The sequence below is a fragment of the Mesoplodon densirostris genome, chromosome 18 (assembly GCF_025265405.1).
Source record: "Mesoplodon densirostris isolate mMesDen1 chromosome 18, mMesDen1 primary haplotype, whole genome shotgun sequence".
NCBI classification, from domain to species: domain Eukaryota; kingdom Metazoa; phylum Chordata; class Mammalia; order Artiodactyla; family Ziphiidae; genus Mesoplodon; species Mesoplodon densirostris.
The window spans coordinates 24,738,737-24,755,723 of NC_082678.1; the positions used below are offsets into that span (position 1 = coordinate 24,738,737).

General features: G+C 59.1%; 2 protein-coding genes across 2 annotated transcripts in view; one reads left to right on the forward strand and one right to left on the reverse strand.

The window, feature by feature from the left end:
• The window catches only part of AXIN2 (axin 2), a 30,268-nt gene extending 14,578 nt beyond the window's left edge, over positions 1-15,690 (reverse strand). The window contains exons 1-3 of the mRNA XM_060082110.1: positions 15,602-15,690; positions 12,141-13,075; positions 3,030-3,161 (exon numbers count right to left, since the gene is read on the reverse strand). Of these exons, the coding sequence (XP_059938093.1) occupies positions 3,030-3,161; positions 12,141-12,955 (947 nt within the window). The 5' untranslated portion in view covers positions 12,956-13,075; positions 15,602-15,690. The remainder of the gene's footprint in view (positions 1-3,029; positions 3,162-12,140; positions 13,076-15,601) is intronic.
• LOC132479131 (basic proline-rich protein-like) lies at positions 12,954-15,669 on the forward strand. Its single transcript, XM_060082718.1, has 4 exons — positions 12,954-12,960; positions 13,545-13,955; positions 14,061-14,504; positions 14,669-15,669. Exons 1-4 carry the CDS (start codon positions 12,954-12,956, stop codon positions 15,667-15,669), a joined length of 1,863 nt encoding a protein of 620 aa, XP_059938701.1.
• Positions 15,691-16,987: the final 1,297 nt, after the last annotated feature.

Genomic DNA, 16,987 nt, shown 5'->3' on the forward strand with positions numbered 1-16,987 from the left:
CGGTTCCGCTTCGCGTCCCCCTCCCACTCTGTCGCTCGCTCGGGCTCTGCTCTGTGCCAGGCCCCAAACTGGCCGAGCCGAAGAGGGCTCTAATCCCGGCCCAGGACCCCGGGGGGCCTGCCTGACGGGCCAGCCGGCCAGAAAGCACCTCGCCCGGCCTGGGCTTTCAGTGCCTGCCAAGCCCGCGGGCCCGCCTGCGCCCCGTCGGAGTGGCTCTTGTGCCGAGACCCCTTTCCACGCTGATGGTAAATGTGGGCCCGGTGGCACCAACATGCCCACGTGGGGTCTGGCTATGCTGCCTGCATCCAATAAGCTGCCCTAGAGGTTGGGAGGAGGACCAGAGGCCCCCCAGCGCTGACGTCAGAAGACGGGCTCCAGCACACGAGCCCCAGGTCCCCAGGGACCCTCCCCCGCCCCTTGGGGTCCTGGTTTCCTCATCCCCAGCCCGAGGCAGCTGCGCCCAGGGAAGGGCTGGGCACGCCCTGAGGTTCTGCCACGTGGGACCCAGGTGCCCCGGAGGAAAAGCTGCCAAATGAGGGATTTGCCCTCTGTCTCGATTACCAATACGGACCTTCCTGGCCCACACGCTGACCCTTGCCGCCCAGGACAGCTGACTTCTCTGATCCCGGAACGCAGCCTCCCCGGGCAGTGAGGGCCTTAAGCCCACGAACGCTGTAGCTAAAGGCGGGAAGGGTGGGCAAGGGCTCTAAAGTCATCGCTCAATAGAACTGGGGGTTTTTCTTCTGGGCATAAAAGGGGGTAAAAAAAAAAGAGGGGAGAAGGCAGAACTTACTCCTCCCTTCCCCTCCCCCTTAAAAAAGAAAGCTGTGTGGTCACTAATAAATAAAAATAAAAGAGACTCAAGGTAGCTCAAAGGTCTCATTATCAACTATGGGGCCTCACATTCACGCGGGGCTGGTGGGAGCAGGCCAAGGGCAGGGGCCTGTCTGGCCCGGATCTGAGTTCTGTCTGTGACAGGAGTAGTTATGGGAGCACTGGGCATTCCTCCCTCATCTGAAAAGTCACAAGCGTCGGCCAACCTTTCTGACTGGGTCCTGTGAGGCTCAACCGGGTATGGGGACTACACCCAAGTTATCTCATCCTGAACCCAGAATCACACGTCCGTGACGGGGAGTCGGAGGCCAGCCAAAAACAACCTCGCAGAAAACTAAACAGAAGCCTCCTAGTCTAAAGGAAACTACATTGGGCTAAGGAGAGTCGCTCGGTGCCCTCATTCAAGTCCAGCTCACTCTTATTTTACGCATAACGCTGACCACCACATCATCCAAACACTAGTTAAAAGCTAGAGGAATGCTGCTCCTGGAAACAAGTGCACACGAGCAAAAACACGACAGTAGGCAGAAGGAGAGAGAGAAGAAAGAAACACTATCTTAACAAGGGGGGTGAGGCAGCAGCATCTCTCGGGGCAGAGAGCCGTACACAGTCGTGAACTCTGTGAAATGACAGTACAGTGTAGAAGGAAAACAGACCCTGGGATTAACTATGTGAATCAAGAAGCAAATCATGCCTTGCCTGATACTACTGAATAAACACAGAGCAAAAACACATTGTTGTAAGGAATACGTCCACCAAAGGATAATATTTTTCAAGTACAGTAACTTAAAGAGTTCAGTCGATATGGAAAACTTACCTCTGTGGAAGCCCTCGTTTCTTCACTTTGGATGAATGATGTGTTCCCTCCCTCCATTTTCACTCATGCCAAAGTGCTATTCTTTTATTAAACTGGAACTTTTCACCTTAAACATCTCCCTCCTTTTACTAACAGGGGAATCTGAGGTAACACAATAAAAGCCACCAGGAAAATCAACAGTCGAGTCCCAAACCAACCCGTCAACTTTCCTTTCAACTGGTTCCACACCGCAGGCCAAGCAACAGATCACTGGCCAATGGAAACCAGATCATTTCAAACAAACTGCAAGAAGAGCCGGTCCCGTTTTGGGAAGCAAGCTAGAAGGAACAAACTCGACACAAGTGTGCCAGAACTTACAATGGCTCGACGGGCCTGCCTTGCAAAACGGTTCCCTTAGCAGAAGATCCTCCTCCAAAATGTTTGTAGAAAAGCCTCCAAAGACCACTTTTAGAACGGTGGTTCTCAACTGGGTGCTGGGAGACGTGCCCTGGGGAGTCGCGCCCAAGCCCAGGCACCACCTCCTCCGAGCCTCCTGAATCAGAATCTCCAAAGTTGGCAGGAGACAGGGACGCCTGGCCCACCTCCCCACTCCACTCCCACCCACCTGAGACTCACAGAGGATCACTGTTCTCCATCTACAGAGGTCACCACTGCATGACCTCAAATGACCTCCAACTCAAAGCATGACCCTGCCCCACGGCCTGCTGACCGCATCAGACCACCCTGATGGCTTGGACTGCATCCAGAAATGCCAGCCGTCCATCTGCAAAAGAGCTGAGGTCAGAAACTGCTTTGGAGAAAACCCCCAGTTAGGGGCAGAGCCCCGGCTGCAGATGGAAGACGCCCGCCGACACCTGATGAGCTGAGTGACGGCTGCTTGAGCACATCCGTGAGCGAGCCTGGCACGCGGTGTCCTGGACGGAACCCTGGCTTTCTGACCCCACCTTCACTGAGCCCCCAGACACATACCCTTCCCAGGTCACCCCACCTCCCCACCTGCTGGCTCTGCAGAGGGACACCTGGATTCAAGACCCTCTTCTGCCCACCAGGAAGGCAGGCGAAATGATAACCGGAAGAGGGGATTTTAAACTCAGGGAATCTGTGGATATTCACCTTAACCTCCTACCTTAGTTTGGCTTTCTTCTGTGAAGGTACCATTCAACCCCCTTCCAAGGCTCTAAGCTTCACTCCACCCAGGCGACCACGGGAGCCTCCTGAGCCAGACCAGGCCCACCCCTGGGGCCTACTCCCCTCCCATCCAACAAACATCCACGCGGACACAGCTGGGACTGGCAGAGCCGGATGAGGACCCTGCCCCACGGCCTGGCGGGTCACACCACCAGCCACGTACGTGGTGGGGAAACCAGAATATACTTACACGCTACTGTCTGTCATGGACATGGAATCGTCGGTCAGCGCATCACTGGATATCTCGCTGTCGTTGGCGCTGGTGGCTGGAGCGAAGACGCAGCCGGACCCCACGTGGTACGGATTCACCGGATCGCTCCTCCTGGAGGACCACAGCACTGCGTCACCGACTCCCACCCCAAACCCAGGGAACCGGGGGACCCCAGGACAATCCCACAATGTGCTCCAGGCCAGCCTGCTGCCCAGGGCTGGGTGCTCCTCTGGGCAGAAAGCAGGGGCCACAAAGGGGCCTGCTGAGCCGCAGCTCTGCCAGGGGACGGGGACCCCAGGAGATCTTACAGAGTTCTCGAGAGACACCTGGAGGGAGGACCCTGCTCTTGGAGGGGAGGCTAGGGAAGGACTGACGGGATGGAGTGTCCTCCCCCCCGCACCCACCCCCAGGCCTGTATGGGGAAGAAGACAAGAGGACATCGAAACGTCCACACTCCCATCCCGGGCTCTGGGAGCGGAGATCTGAGAGGCAAACAACTAGCAGCTGGGCCTGGCGAGTGGACAGACGGACAGACAGGAAAGTTCAGAACGAGGTCCGGGGCTTCCGTCCTGCCCCGAGCTGGGCCTCGGCCCACAGCCAGGCTGCCCCCCAGCAGGGCCGCCGAGGGCCTCCGGAGGGAGAGGAGCAGCACAGCTGTTTCCAAGGAAGGTCCAGGCCCTGCTCCGGTGCCTCTGCCCCGTCCTGCCCCCCGACCTCCTCCCAGAAACGCCAGTGTGCCGGCCCAGCTGGGCTGTGTTCCTCTTGTGTCACCTGCTGTGTCACCGCGAGGGCCTCAGTGCGGGAGAGAAGGGAGAGGGAGCACCCGCCATGGTCGGTGGGCTGCAGGAAGGGCCCTCGTCTGCAAAGACGAGGCCCCGCAGCCGCCCGATGGTCTGTAAAGATGGCCTTGGGGTTGGCAGAGGAAAGGGGCCCCTGAAAGGTGCCGGCACCTCCTGCCCGCGCTCACCGAGCCCCAACCCTCTCGTGAGGTGCCCAGCCCCGGTCTCCGGTCTCCTGGCACCCGTGGCTTGGCAGGCAGGTCCCCGTAACAGGGGCTGGGCAGGGGTACCAGGCAGACGTGGAGCACAGGCCCGCGAAGAGGCGCCCCTTACACACGTCATCTCATCCAGTGCTCGCAGCCCCCTGGGGAAGAGCGCATGTGCCCATTTGACAGATGTGCCCCGGGTGGCCCCGCAAGCACAGCATCCCTGGATGTGAGAGCTGGAAGCGGCGGGCGTGGGATGGATTCGTGCGGTTCCCATTCAGCCTCTCTCTCTGCCCCTGTTCAGAGACCAGCCTCGACGTTTCAAAACGCTCTCGCGTAAGAGGCAGCATGAGTGACGTGGAAGAGGAAGTCCTGGCCCTGCAGTGTTGGAGGGGGCGGGCCGGGTGGCCGCGTGGCTCCCCGGGACAGGTGGGAGCAGATGTGAGGACCAGGGATGGGAGAAGCGGTGAACAGTCCTCTCCAGCCTGGGGCAGGAGGGCGTCAAGCTGGCTGGGTGAGGGGGGGCCTGAGGCTTCCCCAGCAGCACGAGGGGTCCAGGGGGGACACCAGGCTGCACTGAAGTGGCCGTGAGGTGGGCAGGGAGCCGCTGCACAGTTTGGCAGGAGGGAGGGCAGCGGGGCTGGAAAAGGCGGGAGAACGGCTCGGTTGCTGTCCTCAGGGGGCCTGCCCTCTAGCTGCAGTGACAAAACAAACAAGAGTGACACTCAGAGGTGGAGCTGCAGCCGCAGCCCGAGGCCCACCAGCGACTTAGGGCTCGCTGTGGGCGGGGCCTGGTTTGCTCCCTGCTGCACCCTCGCCCGGCCCACAGCAGGGGCTCGAGGACTGTCTGCTGCCCGATCGTCTTCACGACCCCCCAGGGAGGTAACGGGCCCCAGGAAGGGGCCAAAAGCCTTGTCGGAGGCCACTCGCTGGAGGCCCGGCGCGTGGAACCCACCTCCGGTCACCTGGAGGAGGTGACGGCAGCGGGGACCCCGAGTCTGTTGGTCTGACTAGGCTGGAACGTCAAGCCAGATCCCAGGAATGTGGCGTGGTGGAGAAGTGACCAGAAAGTGCAAACGAGGAACATGGCGCTTGAACCCATTGACCACCACGGCCCAGCGACCTTGACCTTGTCACCTGGACACTCTGGCCATTGAATAACATGGCCCAGCGACCTTGACCCTTGTCACCTGGACACTCTGACAATTGACCACGATGGCCCAGCGACCTTGACCTGTCACCTGGACACTGTGGCAACTGACCACCACGGCCCAGCGACCTTGACCTGTCACCCAGACACTCTGGCCATTGAATACCATGGGCCAGCGACCTTGACCTGTCACCTGGACACTCTGGCCATTGACCACCACAGCCCAGCGACCTTGACCTTGTCACCTGGACACTCTGGCCATTGAATACCATGGCCCAGCGACCTTGACCTGTCACCTGGACACTCTGGCCATTGACCACCACGGCCCAGCGACCTTGACCTGTCACCTGGACATTCTGGCAACTGATCACCACGGCCCAGCGACCTTGACCTGTCACCTGGACACTCTGGCCATTGAATACCACGGGCCAGAGAACTCGACCTGTCACCTGGACACTCTGGCCATTGACCACCACGGCCCAGCGACCTTGACCTTGTCACCTGGACACTCTAGCCATTGAATACCACAGCCCAGCGACCTTGATCTGTCACCTGGACACACTGGCCATTGACCACCACGGCCCAGTGACCTTGACCTGTCACCTGGACACTCTGGCCATTGAATACCATGGCCCAGCGACGTTGATCTGTCGCCTGGACACTCTGGCCATTGAATACGGCCCAGCGACCTTGACCTGTCACCTGGACACTCTGGCCATTGAGTACCACGGCCCAGCGACCTTGACCTGTCACCTGGACACTCTGGCCCCCCTGCTCCACCCCCAGGATTTTCTACGATGATGCAATGAGGCTGGTGAGATCTTCCATGACGTAGAACTGGTCCCCACGTCCTCAGTGTGGCATTTCCAGACACCAGGGCAAGAGAGAGAGGACGGTGGTGAGAACCAAGGAGAGGCAGTTGGTCTTTCTGGAGAAGAGACGCGATGAGGGACGATTCAGTGAAAACGGTCTCCTAGCTGATAAGGAGGGGTGTGGCTCTGGGTGGTAGTGCCACGGAAGGTGGAACAAGAGGAAACGGCGTACAAGCCAGAAAGAAGACATCACTTCTCCATGGCCAGGGCAGACCCAAGGAGCAGGCGAGGGCAGGTCACGGGGTCGCCCAAGGCTTTAAAATGGCCCAAAGCCCACAGCTGCCTAAATGGGCAGCTGCCTCAAAGGAGGACGGAGAAGCTGATGGACTTCAGGAATCAAGTAACACGGAAATCAAGAGGCCGAGGGCTGGTGCCGGCTTGGCTCCTGGCCAGCTGGGTGACCACAGGTGTCACGGACTCCGTGGACACAGGGCTCCACTAAAACAATGTGCAGTTCAAACACGGCCACCTGCACGGGGTCCGTATGTTCTCCGAGAGGCCCAACAAGGGCACTGTTTATGGGGGTGCATAGGAACGCTCCAAAAAACCACCTGCCAACAAAAACAAGACTTCTTGGGCGGCATTGATCATGACAATTACATATCGTCAGTGCGTTTCCATGGTGAAGGCCTGTCCCGAGTACGAGACGACAAGCTCCACGAGGGCAGGGACAGGTCTGTCTTCCCCACCTGGGTCTCCCCAGCTGCAGGTAGCGTGGAGCTCGTGGCAGAAGCTCAAAGCTTTGTCCACTCTCCTTCTTTAAGGACCTAGGACCAAGCGGGTTGCTGAGGGGTGTTTTCGCCTAAGAGGCGTGGCATGGAGATCAAAAGAGCCAAAATGGCCTTAAACAGCCTTCACACACTCTTTCCATCCCTTCAGTGTTGCTATCTTCGTGGTATTAACACATTAACAGTGCCCCAAGTGTGAGGGTTGTAACTCAGCCTCTACAGGGAGAAAATGACTCAACAGAAACCCCTCCCTCCCCAACAGAAAAAGGCACCTCGCTCAAATCCCGAGTGTGGACAGAGTTCTGTGCTCCCAGTCAGACACACGGGTCCCAAAATAAACTCGTCTCCCTCCCTTCCAAAATAGAGGGCTACTGTGTGACCAGTAATTAAAAATGGAATATATTGCTCTTAGCTCAGTTGCCTGCAATAAAGTATTGGGATTTTCCTACCATCATAACAAGACAAGGCAGAGGAAGGTGGCAGGCCTGTGGGGAGAGATAGAGACTCAATTTTTTAAGAACTCAGAACTTTGTCAAAATCATCACGTAATTTCAAGAAAATGAATTAGGGCTGCTTTCTTGTGATCGCTTAAAAAAAAAAAAAAAAAAAAAGAAGGGAAGAAACTCAACCACACTACAGTAATTGTACCCAGATGCTTTGAGTATTTCTTCAGGACTGTTGTGCTCCCAGTTGCTGCAAGGGTTTTAAATTCCTCTGGAGAGTAAAGGCCTATGTACAGATTTTGCACCGGGCATCCATCCACAGACCTGGTTTGCAATTTCAACATGCAAAGGGCTTTCAGCTGTCAGGTAGCAGAGGCTCCTGGGACCTTAAGGGAAGGGAAATGTGGGCTCCTCCTCTGCCCCCCACCACCATTCTTATCTCTTATCTCAGTGAGATGCTGCAGACTCCTGCCTGCTCCCCAGACACCAGGGCAAAGCCCATACAGAGAGCACAACAGACGTGACCTTTGGGACCCCTTTCTGGGTCCCCTCTCACAACAATGCAACTTAAAAAGTATTGGCTTCTAAGGCTGTGTGCTCTTCTTTTCAAAAGCCCTCTGACAGGGGCTTCCCTGGTGGCGCAGTGGTTGAGAGTCCGCCTGCCGATGCAGGGGACACGGGTTCGTGCCCCGGTCCGGGAAGATCCCACGTGCCGCAGAGCGGCTGGGCCCGTGAGCCATGGCTGCTGAGCCTGCGCGTCCGGAGCCTGCGCTCCGCAACGGGAGAGGCCACAGCAGTGAGAGGCCCATGTACCACAAAAAAAAAAAAAAAAAAAAAAAAAGCCCTCTGCCTGGAGCGAGAGAGGCCAGGCACGCAGATGGCATCAGGTAACACCCTTCTGAGAGCAGGCAAACTTCGACAAGCGACAAGCGTGTCCTAGCAAAGCGCCCTCCTCAGAGCCTGCATCCGCTCGCTGTGGCCCGCTGCTTCCAGCACAGCTTTCCTCTTGCGTCATTTTCTTTGATGATGGAGGCCAAGCTCGATTCCAGTGGCTTCGCATAAACCAGCCCCATCAGCGAGCGCTCTGGGGGGACAGGAAGCACTGGAGCCGGCAGAGGGCCACCTGCTGGGCCCCCTGACTTTACGTGAGGCCAGAGCAGAGGGTCCAGTGAGAGCCAGGTGAGACCGCCCAGGGCAGGACAAGGAGAGCATCCGGACCCCGGCTCCGAACTCCACAGCCCCTCTGCACACGCCTCCACGCTCCAGGTGTTGTGTGTGTCTGTGTGTAGTCTGTGTATGTGTGTGCAGTCTGTGTCTGTAGTCTCTGTGTGTGTGTGTAGTTTGTATGTACGTGTGTGTGTGTAGTCTGTGTATGTGTGTCTATGCCTGTGTGTGTGTGTGCCTGTGTGTCTTGTGTAGTCTGTGTGTGTGTAGCCTGTGTCTGTGTATAGTCTCTGTGTATGTGTAGCCTGTGTCTGTGTGTCTGTGTGTGTAATCTGTCTGTGTCGTCTGTATATGTGTGTGTAGTCTGTGTGTGTGAGGTCTGCGTCTATAGTCTCTCTGTGTGTATTTTGTATGTACGTGTGTAGTCTGTGTGTCTATGCCTGTATGTGTGCCTGTGTGTAGTCTGTGTGTGTGTCTGTGTGTATAGTCTGTGTGTGTGTCTGTGTAGTCTGTGTCTGTGTGTAATTTGTCTGTAGTCTGTGTGTGTGTGTGTGTGTAGCCTGTGTGTAGTCTGTGTCTGTGTAGTCTGTGTATGTGTCTGTGTGTAGTCTGTGTGTGTGTCTGTAGTCTCTGTGTGTGTGTAGCCTGTGTGTCTGTGTGTAGTCTGTGTGTGTGTCCGTGTGTAGCCTGTGTGTCTCTATGTGTGTTGTCTTGTGTGTCTGTGTGTAGTCTGTGTGTGTAGTCTGTGTGTATAGTCTACATGTAGTCTCTGTGTGTGTGTGTGGCCTGTGCGTGTGTGTGGCCTGTGTGTATAGTCTACATGTAGTCTCTGTGTGTGTGTGTGGCCTGTGCGTGTGTGTGGCCTGTGTGTATCCATGTGTAGCCTGTATGTGGTCTGTGTGTGTGTCCGTGTGTAGCCTGTGTGTGTAGTCTGTGTGTGTGTGTGTGTGTGTGTGTGTGTGTGTAGTCTGTGTGTCTTGCCCTGGCTGTGGGTTATTTACAGGGACCATCAAAAGCCCAGGCCTCCTACTGGACCACTCACCAACCAGAGCCCCTCCCTCTGAGGACCATGCCTGCTCTTAGGCTCCAACTCTTTACATGAAACCTGACACCACGTCAGTAAGGACACAAACAAGTCATTAAAAACGAGGCTGCTCTAAGCACTCAAGGAAATCAAAGGGCTTAAAGACCAGCCATGCCCTTGGCATCCAGCTGCCCAGACTGCTGCTCAACAGCTGGTGAAAGGGACCGACCCCTGGGCAGGACTCCGGGTTCCTGGTTCATCCACTGGACTGACTTATCAGGCCGTCCACAGGCCGGGCACCTGGCCTGACAAGTGGCGGGGAGGCAGGCTTGCCTTAGGGACGATCCCACATCCCAGAACCAGCTGCGAACGCAGGCTCAAGATCAGCAAGCAGAGGAAGCTGAGGCGTGGGGAGGGGACATGCTGAAACTTCACAGTGAACACGTGCTCGAACCCGAGGCTCACTCTCTGAAAGTGGGACCCGAACCCGGCTGGCCCTTCTCACACAGCCGGTGATGAGCACTGTTAAGTCAAGCCAATTATAATGCTTTACATCTGTTCAGACATTTCCCTTCACAACGGGCTTTCCTGTTGATTATTTTGGTCCTAACATTATAGCAACCTGTGACATAAACTGAAGGGAGGGTTGTCCACTCACTTTACAGAGAGCACACGGGCTTCAGAAAGACTTCAACCCGGGCGGTAAGAGGCCGTCCAGGCTGCAACTCAGGCCTCCGAGTAACTCGGGGCAGCTCCTAATAACACACCTCAGGCACCCATGAATACCTTGCATGTTAAAAAAAATATCGGGGTGTGTCTTAATTTCTGATGATGCCCAGGTAAGATACATCATCTCATCCCAGCAGTGGGAGAAAACACACACACGAATCTGGTACGGAAACCCCAGAGGCCAGCGAAAGGTGTCATTTGTATATGAACACCCACGGGTCCCAACCAAAAGGCAAGCGCTGACACACAAGGAACCCCAGGCCCTGCGCCCAGGGTCTCCGACGCTCCCGAGGGCCCTCCCCATAAAGCTGGACCCTAGTCACAGCCCGGCTGGGGGCTGTGGAAGGGGGAGGGGCTCGCCAAGGCGGGGGAGGGGTCACAGCAGGGTCCCACCTGGGGAGCCTGTCTCGCTCCAAAACCACACAGGGCGCTGTTTACAAAGGTGGTGCTCTGGGCCCTGACACTGGGGGACACAGAAGCCCCGCTGTCTGAAGGCTCCCGGAGAAGCTGCCTGACCACAGGCCTTAAGTAGCCTTGGCGACCGCTGCCAACCTGGAGGACACGGAGGCCAGCGGGGTTTACCCAAACGTGCACCCAACAGAACAGGGCAGGGGTGGCAGGTGGCCCGTGACTGCCAGCCACAGAAGCCAGAGCCAGTATCTTCCTCCAAAACAGCCTGAAGCCATAAGCTTAAAGATGCTGAAACGACTCCGATCACGTGATCCTTGGCTCCCTCGCAAAAACCAATCCGTTCCCACTTAAGGTGTAGACCAGATGTCTGCGCGCAGACGACCGGCTGCAGGCGCGCCCCCTGGTGGACCCAACACAATCCTTCCCTCCCTGCAGGGCCACCCCGACATCACAGGCTTCCAGGCTCAGACCCCGCTCCTCTGCCTCTCCTCCTGCCTCGGACCCTACAGAGGGAGGGGAACCTCCAGAGAGACAGCCGCCAGATCGCGTCTGCCTTTCCGAACCCACGGAGCCGGACACAACGGCCAGCGAGATAAGCTGCTCCTGGCCAGCCCCTCCCCTGCACGCTGTCCGCAACAACCTGCGATTGAGAGGCTCATTCTCCTTTTGGATATTTGGAAGGGGAGAGCGAGAAAGAGACAGAAAAACTCATTCTAACAGGAGGTCTGAAGTTGCCTCCAAAGGTCAAGAATCTTGAGACTTGGCCGTTCTATAAAGAACTATTTGTCTTTGAAGCCTCGAAAGAGAAGGTACTCTTCCCTTCTCCAGTCTTCTCCGGCCAAGACCTCTTCTCCTTCAGCACCAAGCAACGCAATAATCAACTGGGGTCTGATCCTCGGGCCGCAAGCATTGAAAACCTAGAATAATGTATCAGCAGACTCTAAAGCTAAGGGTCCTGCATTCGGGAAAGTCACCGGGCCTCCCCTCCTTAGGAGGGTTTCTTGCAGGGTTAACATCTCATTCCACAAAGAGAACCCGCAAGCTCAGCTGTTAAGCCCATTGCTGGCTCTTATCTGAACTTAAAGCTCAACAGATCCCACTTATCCCCACGGTCAGTGGGCACGCACGTTATTTCCTGGGGCTCTGCCACAACCCAGGTGCCTCCCTGGCCACGTTCATCCCACTCCCTATTGCTTAGCTGTGAACAACCCCTTCCCAAACCGGTGCCTGGTAGCTGGTGAGTCATCGGCATGAAAAGCTGCCGTCCTCTCTCCAACCCCCCCCCAACCAAGACTGGCCCAGGACAGTAAGTAACCCCCATTAACGCACACTGCCTGCCACTGTGTGAATTCAGCACTGGAAGACTACAGGTATTTAGCTGTGTGTGCATCGCTTTCCCACCCCTTTCAACAGCAAAACGCAAGATCGAAGGGTTCATGGCGAGCGGTCCGAGCTCAAGACAGGCCTTTGTCAGCCTCAGCAGCACATACATCCGTCCATGCACCCTACTTAACTCAAAACATCTGCAAAGGCCATCTCATCCTCCAAGCTCCCCCAGCCCCTCACCCTCCACCAAAGGCTCACCTGTATCCATTCTCGACAGTTTCTGTGGACCTCACACTGACTGTAGCCCTCAGAGTTTTGCTGGACAAGCCAACCACGGTGGGGGAGAGTTTGCACTTGAAGTCGGCGCAAGTCCACTCCTCTTCCTCATTCAGCGTGGGGAGGTAGCCACACACGAGCTTCAGGCTCCCCAGCCCCCCGCTGCTCACGCAGGCTGGGTTTTCACCCCCACTCCTCACGTATTCGAGGTATATATCAGAAGTCAGAAACATCTGGTAGGCATTGTCCTCCATCACCGCCTGGATCTCAGTCTGCGCCTGGTCAAACATGACAGAATCGATCTGCTGCTTCTTGATGCCATCTCTGATGTAGGTCTTGGTGGCAGGTTTCAGCTGCTTGGAGACAATGCTGTTGTTCTCGATGTACCTCTTGTAGATCGCTTTGGCTACTCGTAAAGTTTTGGCATCCTTCAGGTTCATCTGCCTGAATCCATTGCAGGCAAACCAGAAGTCTAAGGTATCCACGCATTTCTCCCTCTCCAGGAAAGTCCGGAAGAGATAAGCACCGTCTTGGTCACCCAGCAAGGAGTGCAGGGACTTGGTCCACCTGGTCAGAGGGGAATCCGGAGACGCCCGCCCCTCCGGCTCCCCCAGCCCGTCCTCATTCCGCCTGGCATTTGAGGAGACAGGCAGGGGTTTGGCGACCGGGCCCTTTCCCACCCCGGGCTGGCACGGTGGGGTCTCCCCTTCTTCGCCCGGCACTGGGGGCCGCGGGGCATCCTCGCGGAAGCTGCTGCTGGGGTCTGGGAGGCGAGGCACCAACACAGCGCTGCTCATGGCCAGTGAGTTCTTCTCGCTGAGTTGAGGAATTTTTTTTTCTCCTTGCAGTTCCTCTCAGCAATCAGCGTGGTCTCTCTTTCTCTCTCAAGTCAGCAGGGACTCATCTGAGCCTCCTTTCTGGGAAGAAAAGGAAGGGGGGGGGAGGTAGAGGGAGAGAAAAGGGTATTGATATAATCAAAACCAGATCTACCCAACATCAAAGCAAGAAAGTAAACAGGCTTTTCAACTCCTCAAATTCAAATCAAGCAACCCAGCTATCTGCGAGGTGCTCATCTAAAGTATCAGACGCAGCTTTTTCAAAGGCGAAATCTGAGCTCCCTGCACGCTTGGGGGGGAGGGGGAGGGGGAGGGGGAAGGGGCGGGGAAGGGGCGCGGGGAGGGGGGGAGGTGGGGCGGAGGGCTCGGGAGGTGGAAGACACCAGCTTCCAAAAACCCACCGGCCCGGGCGCACGCAGGACGGCCCTCCCCTCCCCTGCCCTCCCCTCGCCCCGACAGCATCCACTCCAAAGACGCGCACCCCGCGCCGCTGGGCTGTGTGCAGGTGAAACCAATTTCGGTAAATTTCCCCACTCGGCTCTCCGCACAGATAACTCGAGCTCCAAACGCGCCCGTCCCCGGCATCTGGTTCCCATTCCCCCCACCCACCCCTTCCCCCTGCGCCCCCCCCCTTCCCACTCCTTAAAAATTCAGAAGAGCCTCGACCGAGGAGGAAAGCCCGCCCAGCACAGGGCGGAACGGGCGCCCGGACTCCCGGCTGCAGCCCCCGCCCCGCAACCCAGATGGAAGCGTTCGCTGCGCCCCCGCCTCCCGCTAAGAATCCGGCTCAGTCTACACCTCGGTCTTCCGGGCTCCCCCAAACCAGAAAACCACTCACTCAGACAAGGCTTTGATCTTCCAACTTTGCCAGGGAGCAGAGAAGCCTCACGACCCGTCGCCCCCGCGCCCCCCGCCTCCTGGAGCCGCAAACCCTACAAAACCGGATCAGAAACCGTCTCACGCTAACACTGCCTGTGCCAGGAATCCCAGACTCGGCTGACCTCAAGCCTCTTTTTCCCCAAAGCAAAAAGTCTTATCTAACCAGTAAACCAGCCGCTTTCCCCAGCAAGGGGAGGATCAAACTCGGGAGAGGGCAGGGGCGGGGGGCGCGACCCCGAACCGGGGGCGGGAACCCTGGGCTCCGGGTGGGCGCGCGTGGCCCCCGTGCGGGGCCTCAGGCCGCCGGTAGCGCCGCGTTCCCCGGGCGGAGGGGAGGTGGGGCGGCCCCGTTACCTGGAAGACCAAGGCGGCCCGAGGCCCGGCTCTCATCTCCGCCGAGCCCCCCCTGCCCGCTCCCCGGCCCCAATCCACCCCGACGCGTCCAGAGCCCCGGTGGGCGCTCGCAGCCCCCGAGCCCGGGTCGGAGGCGCCCGCAGGAGAAGCGCGGAAAGCGGCAGCCGGTCCAGCAATGGCGACGCGCGGAGGCTCGGCCTCTCCGCACGAGGGGCCGGGGCGGCCGGGGGCGCGGGGCCGGGCGGCAGGAGAGACGCGGGGGACGCGGGCGCCCCAGGCTCGGGCCGCTCGGGCGCGCAGACTGAGCCTCGGCCGGCGCTCGGGGCCCCTCTGCGCGGACCGGGGCTGGGAGGGGAGGACGGGAGGGGAGGAGAGAGAGGCGGGAGGGGGCGGGGGGAGGGGGCGGGGGGCACCGCCACCCTTTCATCCCACCTCCCAAAGGCACTCCGGCGCACACTCGCACCCAGACTCCCGTCCAGCACCGCCCCGGCGCGGCGCCCCCGGGGGAGGGGATCTGCCCCCGCTCCGCCCCCGCCGCGGCCGCCACTCGCACAAGTCTCTCCGCCGGGCCCCCGCCACCCCGGCCGAGCCCCCCGGAGCGCCGGGCGCCGCGCCCGCCGCCCCTCTCCGCGCCCGCCCGGAGCGCGCCCCGAAATAGCCGGCCTGCCCACTTCAAAGGGCCGCCCGGCACATCAAAGCGCGCGGGCCGCCCGCCGCCTCGGCCTCGCACTCACCAGGGGTCCGCGCGCGCGCTCCGCGCCCAGACCTCGCGGGCGCCCCGGGCAGGGCCTCGGCCTCGGCCCCGGCCCCCGGATCGGCTCGCCGCCGCGGCCCCGGGCCCCCCCGGGCCGGTCCCGGCGTCGGGGAACATGGGGGAGTCGCGCGGCCGGGGAGGGAGTGCGGGGAACCCGGCGGCAAGGGAGGGGGCAGAGGCGCGCCCCGCCGCCCCTCTTTCTGCGCAAGATCCGAGTGGGCCTCGCCCCAGCCGCGGCCGCCCTCGGCCCCTCCGGCCCCCGCCCGGTCCGGCTTTCGACACGGGCCCCGCTTCCAGCAGCCACTCCGGGCACCCAACGTCCTCCGGGCGCTTCCAACAAAAACTGCGCCGTGGATTTCACTGTGCACTTCAAAGGCGCGTGCCGGCGCACGGTCCTGAAAGGGAGGTACGCGCCCGCCGCGCTCCAGGCCGCCCCCGGCGCCCCCGCCGCCCCTCTCCGGGGCCGTCCGGCTCACGGACGCCCTCCCGGCCGCCTCTCGGCCGGGCCGGACCCCCTCCCGCGCCCTGCGCCCTCGACGCGGCTGGGCGCGACCTCGCCCCCGGCCCTGGGGGTGCCCGGCTCAGAAGCGGCTCGGCCGGGGCCGCGCCTCCGCCCCCACCTTTTACAGCACAGCTTTCGCCGGGGGAGACGGGCGCCTCGGACGCCCGGCGGCCCGGCGATCCATGACTGCGAGGGGTTATTTTTATTTCCCGGCGCTCGGCTGGTTACCGAGTTGCCAGGACCTTATCAAAGCGTAGCCGGCTCCAGCCGACTCCCCCGGGCCGGGCCCGGGCCGCCAGTGATCCCGCCGCGCCAATCACCGCCGCGCTCGGCCGGCCCGCGCCTCCCGCCTTAAAGGGACAGCGCCCCGCGCCCGCCCCGGCCCGGCCCAGCCCGCCCCCGCCCCCCGCCAGGCCCCCGAGGCCACCCGGGCGCTCCCGGCCTGAGTTCTGATTCCGCCTTTCAAGTGCTCTGGCCTTTTTGCTCTGGCTTCCTCCCCCGGCCTGCTCCGTCCTCCCCAGCTCGGGAAAGCAACAGTTTATTGTGGCATCCTGGCCATGGCAAGAACTGCAAGCAGGCGGGTTTTTTTGTTTGTTTTTTTGTTTTGTTTTTTTCTATCATCGAACACTTTTCTACCTCTGTTCAAGTTTCCCTGGGAATTTGGGCTTGGAGGAGCTTGTCAGAGGAGTGGCGAGTCCCGGGATGGGATGGCCAAGTGTCACAGGAGGGACGCGGACCTGGACGCAGAAGGCGCCGGCGTGCTTGTGCGCTCCTGCCTCCCAGTGTGAGTTAGTGTGAGTTAGGGTCAAGGTGCGTAGTTTGTGGATGTGTGAAGATGGGGGTGTGACTCTGCCAGCAGAGGCCTGAGTGCTGGAGAGGGGCCATGTCACCTCGCTGGGAAGCAAGCCTCAATGTCCTTGAAGATTTAACCCCAAATTCCCAACCTGGCCATCAGGACTCTCCCAGCATGTACATCGACCGTCTTTCTGTATCAACTGCGTAGGCAACACTGTCTTGGAAGCATCCCCCCCATCCTCCCATATGTTACATATTAAACAGACATGGGATGTCTTTTTTCTCCGTCGACTCTCAGTTTTCATGTATTGAAAACTCACCCCATTGTCATCTTTGAATCCTTCCCAGCATCCATCCAATAACGTTTAGGAGGTACAATCTTCTCACTTAAAGTAATAAGAAAACATACCACAAATCCAGAACATTATTTGCTTGTCTGTTGCTATAGAATGATCTCTCATATGATGAGCTAATAATTGATTTTTCCTCCTCTTAAAAAACATAAAGGCGGGCTTCCCTGGTGGCGCAGTGGTTGGGAGTCCGCCTGCCGATGCAGGGGACACGGGTTCGTGCCCTGGTCTGGGAAGATCCCACATGCCGCGGAGCGGCTGGGCCCGTGAGCCATGGCCGCTGAGCCTGTGCGTCTGGAGCCTGTGCTCCGCAACGGGAGAGGCCACAACAGTGAGAGGCCCGCGTACCGCAAAAAAAA